This window comes from Eurypyga helias, unplaced genomic scaffold (assembly GCF_000690775.1).
Source record: "Eurypyga helias isolate BGI_N326 unplaced genomic scaffold, ASM69077v1 scaffold17719, whole genome shotgun sequence".
Lineage (NCBI taxonomy): Eukaryota > Metazoa > Chordata > Aves > Eurypygiformes > Eurypygidae > Eurypyga > Eurypyga helias.
In genome coordinates this window covers 315-6,908 of record NW_010272987.1, presented here as the reverse complement: position 1 = coordinate 6,908, position 6,594 = coordinate 315, and the positions used below count along the sequence as shown (strand labels likewise).

The 6,594-nt window shown below is 51.4% G+C and overlaps 1 protein-coding gene across 1 annotated transcript in view; it reads right to left on the bottom strand.

Annotated features, from left to right (window-relative positions):
- The window catches only part of TBL3 (transducin (beta)-like 3), a gene marked incomplete at its 5' end in the record, with an annotated part of 10,404 nt that overhangs the window by 3,593 nt on the left and 217 nt on the right, over nucleotides 1-6,594 (bottom strand). Inside the window, 12 exons of the mRNA XM_010159322.1 lie at nucleotides 156-386; nucleotides 528-678; nucleotides 1,298-1,401; nucleotides 1,880-1,938; nucleotides 2,411-2,552; nucleotides 2,924-3,120; nucleotides 4,015-4,111; nucleotides 4,430-4,505; nucleotides 4,795-4,962; nucleotides 5,399-5,483; nucleotides 5,982-6,123; nucleotides 6,382-6,429. Of these exons, the coding sequence (XP_010157624.1) occupies nucleotides 156-386; nucleotides 528-678; nucleotides 1,298-1,401; nucleotides 1,880-1,938; nucleotides 2,411-2,552; nucleotides 2,924-3,120; nucleotides 4,015-4,111; nucleotides 4,430-4,505; nucleotides 4,795-4,962; nucleotides 5,399-5,483; nucleotides 5,982-6,123; nucleotides 6,382-6,429 (1,500 nt within the window). The remainder of the gene's footprint in view (nucleotides 1-155; nucleotides 387-527; nucleotides 679-1,297; nucleotides 1,402-1,879; nucleotides 1,939-2,410; nucleotides 2,553-2,923; nucleotides 3,121-4,014; nucleotides 4,112-4,429; nucleotides 4,506-4,794; nucleotides 4,963-5,398; nucleotides 5,484-5,981; nucleotides 6,124-6,381; nucleotides 6,430-6,594) is intronic.

Genomic DNA, 6,594 nt, shown 5'->3' with positions numbered 1-6,594 from the left:
GGAGCTGGAGCACAATTCCCGCGAGGAGTGGCTGAGGGGACTGGGGGGGTTCAGCCTGGAGAAGAGGAGGGTGAGCAGAGACATACTTTTCCAAAGCAGCCCTAATCAACCCCTGTAACACCCATGGGCTGCCCAGAGCAGTCTCGGTCTCATACCTTCAGGCAGCTGAAGTCCCGAATACCCCAGAGCTTCAGGGTTCCATCTGCTGAAGAAGTGGCCAGGACCTGATCCACGGGGGAGAACTGCACGCACCAGATTCCACGCTTATGTCCAGTGAAAACACCCAGCAAAGAGCAGTCAGAACAGGACCACAGCTTGGCCAGCCGATCCTGCGAGCCCGTGGCAATGAGCTTGTCGTTCGGAGAAACTGCCACGCTGTTGATGTCCTGTGGAAGTCCCACAAGTACAGAGAATGCCAAGCGGGTCAAGCCTTTGCTCTGGCTGTCGGATGGGTACATGGAGGGTACAGCACGGGAGAGGAGGATTTAAGTGCTAAAAGCATGTTCTAATGTCAGGTGGAGCTTTACCTTGTCATGACCCCTCTCGGTCACTTCTGCATGAAGGGTTTCTGGAGTGGAGATCAAGGCTGCTTTTGCTTTGGAAGTGAGGGATTCTGGGATATTCCAGATCTTGATTGTGCAATCCTGGCTGCTGGTTACTACGAAGTTTTCTTTCAGTCTGAAAGGAATAAAAACTTCAAGCATGAGGAAGCAAAACAGTGCTTTTCCTGCACAGAAAAAAAAAGGCCTTCTCCTCCTCTATCAGGATCTACCACAGTCAGCCACTCTGCAGGGATGTGAGTGCTTTAATGGTGTTTTCAAGCTGGTTTTCATTTTACTTGGGTCCCTGGGATAGCCAACAGCAATTCAGCCAACAGCAATTCAGCCAACAGCACTGCTAGGTATACTGCGCTCTTGAACGGGCAAGCGGGGCTTCCAGGCTGTTGTGCAGCACGAAGAAAGGAGAAGAGCTGATGCACATGCCGGGCGTTCAGGCCAGCACCTTCACAGACACATCCCTTCACTCCCCAGCCCCCCGCTCCAGACCATGCAAGCTCTATCTGGCAATGTATCCAGCTGCTGCTCTTTAAGGCAAACAGGAGTTAGACTGACAGAGAAACGCAAACTTATGGACAGATGTGCATCCAAAAAAATGAACCGCCCTTCCTTCAAATCAGAACACCATGGCAGCTGGGACCAAGGATGAGACACAGAGGCAGGCATCCCCAGAAGCATTCACCCCGAGGAGGAGCGAGGCAGACTCACGCGAAGGGAAAGCCTCGTCCCATTCGTCTTACCTTGAGCAAGAGACAGCGCCAACGCCGTGTGCGTGACCCAACCCTTGGGCCACACAGACCACCCTTCCGCCTTTGGTCATCCGCCAGACGCGAAGGCTTTTGTCCTGTAACGGGAGAGGACAAACCACTCTGCTTTTCTGATGAGCGGTCAGTTCCCCGTGCATCCACCGCATCCCTGAGCCTGACTATCCCCTTTCTGTCCGTCCTGGACCTTGGCCTGCGTTCGTCAGAGCCGGCGAGGGCAGCCACAGCCAACCAGGGTGCTCTGTGCTTTGGGGTTCCAGCGTGGAGGTTCATTTTGGGGAGTATCAGGGCAGTTGGCACCTTTTCTTCCAACCCCATCAGACTCACCCTAATGATATTGCTGAACTCTATTGCAGATACATGTGGAGAATGGGACATCTCCTTTCAGGCTAATAAAATACAATCAACCACGTCTCCCCAGGGACAAGGCTAAAAAGGGGTAGTGGCAGAATCTTGTATTTGGGGGATGTAGCAAACGGGCATTCCGTCTGGATCCCCAAAAAGGAATGTAACAATACTGCCCGTACAGTTTTCATTAAATGACGAAAACGAACATACCTTCGCACAGCTGACGAACATCAGGCCTTTTCTGAAGACATCCAAAGCAAGGATTGTTTCTAGACAGAAGAAAAACCAGCTGGATGCAAAGCAATACGGAAATGGGACACCAGAAATGCATGGATTAATGAGTCCACCGCTTGCTGCTGGGCGGACAGAGGTCTGGGACACTCGGGAAGATCCACACGCGCAGTGACTGGCTGCTTACAGCACTGCTGTCAGTCTGTCACTTGCAGCCACATGACTGCCTTCCCAGCTCATGCTCACAGTCCCACATCTTTAGCTCCAATTTAAATTGAGTTCAGTGCTAGTGGAAGGGACTGAACTCCCAGCACTGGAAAAAGATTACTAAAAATCAGGAAAAAATCAGGACAGCACAATATGTACTTTATCCACACAACTCCAAAACCTGTTGTGATGCTGTTCCAGAGAGAACTCAAGGATCCCAGTCTCCAGATAAGAGCTGCGAGTGAAGCTGGATAAAGCAATACCTGCACATCTCCCACCCCGGTCAGGGCTGACCACGCATACCTGTGTGGCCGTAGAGGATCTGGCAGTGTGATGTCGCCAGCTCAAACACTTTCAGCTGAGGGCTGTTGGTAGCCACGACAATGTGAGAATCACCAGGTCCAAGGAACTTCACATCCAGCACCTCATCATTGTAACCTGCAAGCTGAGGATGGCAGAGCAGAAACAGCTCAGCGGGGAGAAGTCAGCTGGTTAGAGACATTCCCAAAGGCACCGTGCTCAAGGAGGCTGCTTTAGCTACTTTTCATGGAATACTGCATGTAAAAATGGTATTAGGGCAAAGCTGGAGCACGGGAGGGATTTCTGGCTAGGCCTGTTCTGCTTTCCTTTTCCTGGGTTTGTGTCTGTGCAGGATTCCACCCAGCAACCCCATGGGTGAAATCTGTTTTCTGGCTTGTAACCAAGGAACAGTTCAAGAACCGGCAGGAGAGGAGGGCACCCCTGGACAAAGCTCTCTCCAGGAACAGAGCAGATCCTCAGGTACGGATGATGGAGAGGGAGACTGAGGGTTGTTACCTGCTTCCTGAGCTGAAGAGTTGGAGCGTCGTATAAAACAACGTTGTGTTCCACGGACACTGTGAGGATCTCATTTCGCGCAGGCACGAGCATGCACTGGGTGAGGCTGTGCTCGCTGGCCTCCGCCTTCAACTCAAAGGGCACGGGCTGGGTATATACACAAGCAGCTGTGGCAGCTTCCCAAACTTTCAGGATGCCTAACAAAAAGGATGATATGAATTACCTGTCAGAGTTGCTGTTTTAGACAGCGGTTGCCCAAAGAATATAAACCCAACCCTGGCCTTGCCTACTGGACAAAGATACACAGCTTTGAGACAGGACTGCGAAGAGATCCAGTCGCAGTGGCACGAAGGGCCACAGGGTGGTGGTTCTTCAGTCCACATCAAACCTTATTGCAGTTTGAAAACATACATAGCTAAAACTCCACAGCACGCCTGGTCAATCCTCAACGTAAGGGCATCGACCAGCTGGAGTGAGCCCAGAGGAGGCCACGGAGATGCTCCGAAGGCTGGAGCCCCTCTGCCATGGGGACAGGCTGGGAGAGTTGGGTGGTTCAGCCTGGAGAAAGGAAGACTCCGGGAAGACCTTAGAGCCCCTTCCAGTGCCTGAGGGGCTACAAGAAAGCTGGGGGGGCTTTTTCCAAGGGCAGGGAGTGACAGGACAAGGGGTAACAGGTTTCAACAGAAAGATGGAGATGGGACATCTGGAAGGAATTCTTCCCGCAGAGAGTGGGGAGCACTGGGACAGGTTGCCCAGAGAAGCTGTGGATGCCCCATCCCTGGGAGTGTCCAAGGCCAGGCTGGATGAGGCTGGGAGCAAACTGGTCTAGTGGAGGGTGTCCCTGCCCATGGCAGGGTGGGACTGGGTGGGCTTTAAGGTCCCTTCCCACCCAAACCATTCCACGATTCTATGATCCTGCACATCCACTACTGTCAGAGAAACACAAGAGAAGGCTCTGCTCTGCAGCCCTCAGAGTTCAGCCCAAGGCTTCTGCCAGAGAACGCACATCCCAGGAATAACAGCAACGCAGTGTCTTAAGTACAGCCCTTCCTTGGCTTCTCAATCTGGCAGCGATGTGCCAGGACACTCACCCTTGCTGCCAGCTGTGACAAAGTGCAACCCTTGTTTCTTCACACCCAGCTGAGAGAAATCTCCCTTTTCAGGTAACAAGACGGCAGCTTCCACGCTCTGCAAGAGAGTTGGGCAAAGAGCCGCTGAGCGAAGGGACCGGAGTCCCAAGGATAGCTGTTTTCCATGATTGCCCTTCCTTCCTGCTCCAGCACTGGGGCAGGGGAGGCATATATTTCCTTAAACTGCCCAGACATCACCACAGCAGGCCAGGAGAGAAAGAAAATAAACAGCTTTAGACACAGTTTTAAGGTCTCTGGAAAGTCCAAGGGAGGGAAACCTGATTTCACAACACGAAGGAATGTGAAGAGGTACCATACGAACCGTGACCTAGGAACTACAAAGGGTGTCAAAGGAATAAACAAAATGCAATTTCACCTCGTAGACGGGGATGGTTCGTTTACTTTCCCTGGTTTTCAGGTCCCACACCATGCAGATTTTATCACGTCCCGAACTGCAAGTTAAAAGAGCAGTTTCAATACTAAATCCATTCAACTCGAGCTCCGAGTGCAAATTTGGAATCGTGGGAAGAGGCCCAAGTGGAAGAAGGCACCAAGCTTCCATGTGAAAGCCCAGTAAGCTGCCAGAAACACAAGTACCAAGATCCTCCGTCCCTCGCTTGTATAGTCAAGTGGAGACTGACCACTTGTAGCAGCCCAGAACCTTCCCAGAGCCCCCAGAAACACCCAGACTCCGGCAGGAGGCTGGGTGAGCAGGAGAGAAAGGCCTCAGCAAGGTTTTACCTAACGAGCGTGTTCCCATCTGCAAATGCCAGCGAGGTGACAGCGCTGAAGTGGCCGTCCAGCGTAGCAACACACTTGCTGGACTTCAGGTCCCAGATGCGGATTTTGTAGTCAATTGAGGAAGAGAAGAGTTGCAGGCGGGAGATGTCAGGGTGGAACTCAACAAGGCTAGGCAGAAGGAGATGCACTTCAACAGGACAGGAAGAAGCTACCTCAACTGAGCCCAACTTTCAAATAAACACATTCTACACAAAGAGTTTGGCAACTCAATTGATGTGAATTTATACCAGGAATTTCTTTGTAGTATTTCATTCCTCTCCCACCCCCCCAGGAAAACTTAACTGATCTTTGACAGTCATGCATCGTGAATCGCACCCGTTAGCAGGACAGATATTCTGCCTAGATCCCAACAAATTATGGATCAAATTCTTTCCTCTCTGGGCTAAAGTCCATTATAGCCCTGCTCCTTCACTAGACACTTAAAAAAAACAGGAAACAGAAGAGTCCAGAACGTCCTTGGAATGGGCCTTCACATTAAAGACATTTTGCATCAATCCCAGCATCCAAGTAAAGCCAGTGACTGACAAACGTGACTCGTCCTTACTGTACAACTCCAGAAGATCCTTTTAGGTTGTGTGTGCAGTACTGTTTGATCATATCCCAGATCTTAATGGTGCTGTCACAGCCACCTTGAAAAGAAGGGCATATTCTGAATGAGGAGGAGAGACACAGGAGGTCCTACGTGTCAGCAACCATAAAGTTTCATGGGTTGCAAAGGCAGCAGAAAGAAAAATGAATCCAGTAACGACCACCCACACCAAGACAAGCTCATGGAACACCTTAGTTTCAGAGAGCTGGGCAAAACCTGACCGCTCACAGACAAGAAACCTGAAGTACAATGAAGTTAGAGGTCACGCCTGCCCTCCTCCATCTCCAAGAGACCCAGTTCTGTACCAGGATACCTGAGCCACACCGTCTCACACCTTTTTACCAAGTATATTTCAGATAAACCTTTGAAAGTATCCCTTGTTGTCAAGATGCCACTTCTGCCTAAATAAACCTCCTCTGACTGTGTCTGAATTCAGGACATCCTAGCCTCAGGCTGTGTCCAGCTGAACTACGTTATTCAAAAGCAGAAGGGCCACTCAGTATCGTTCCCATTGCCTAAGAGCAAAATAGGATCGTACCTGTGGCTAACAAGGTTGAAGTAGAGTCAAAGGCCATGCTGGCAACCGGCGCTACGTGCACGGCTTTCCATGTGCGAACACACTTGCTCTCTCGCCAGTTCCACTGCTTCAGCAGCAGGGCTCGGCTCCCGGTCACAAGGATCTGTGCAACAGGAAAGAAGGAAAGCAGGATTAACAGCTAATTAGATTTTTCCTTTCTTTCAGTGCCCACGTGCCAAGCGCAGAAAGGTCAGTTGTTAGGCCACTTGGCATCCCTGCCTGACCTGAACCCAGAAGGGGAGACAGCTGGAAATGGCTCTGGAAATGCAGGGTGCTTCCAGGCAAAGCAACCCTCGGCGCTCACTGCCTTTATCAGCAGGCCTGACAGAGCAGCACATGAAACCGCAAAGCCAACACATACCTCATCATCGGGGCTAAGAACGAACGAAGTGACGTCCTCTTCGTCATCCTACAGACACACAAGGTAAAAACCCCAGTCAAACCACCCGTGCAGCGGTCTCGAAGCTCCCTTCTCTACGTGCCGCTGCCCCCACTGAGCGCACCCAGCTGTGCTCAGGGACCACACAAGCAACCTCTGTCTGACTGAGCCTGGTCCGCATCCTCCCCTCCGCTT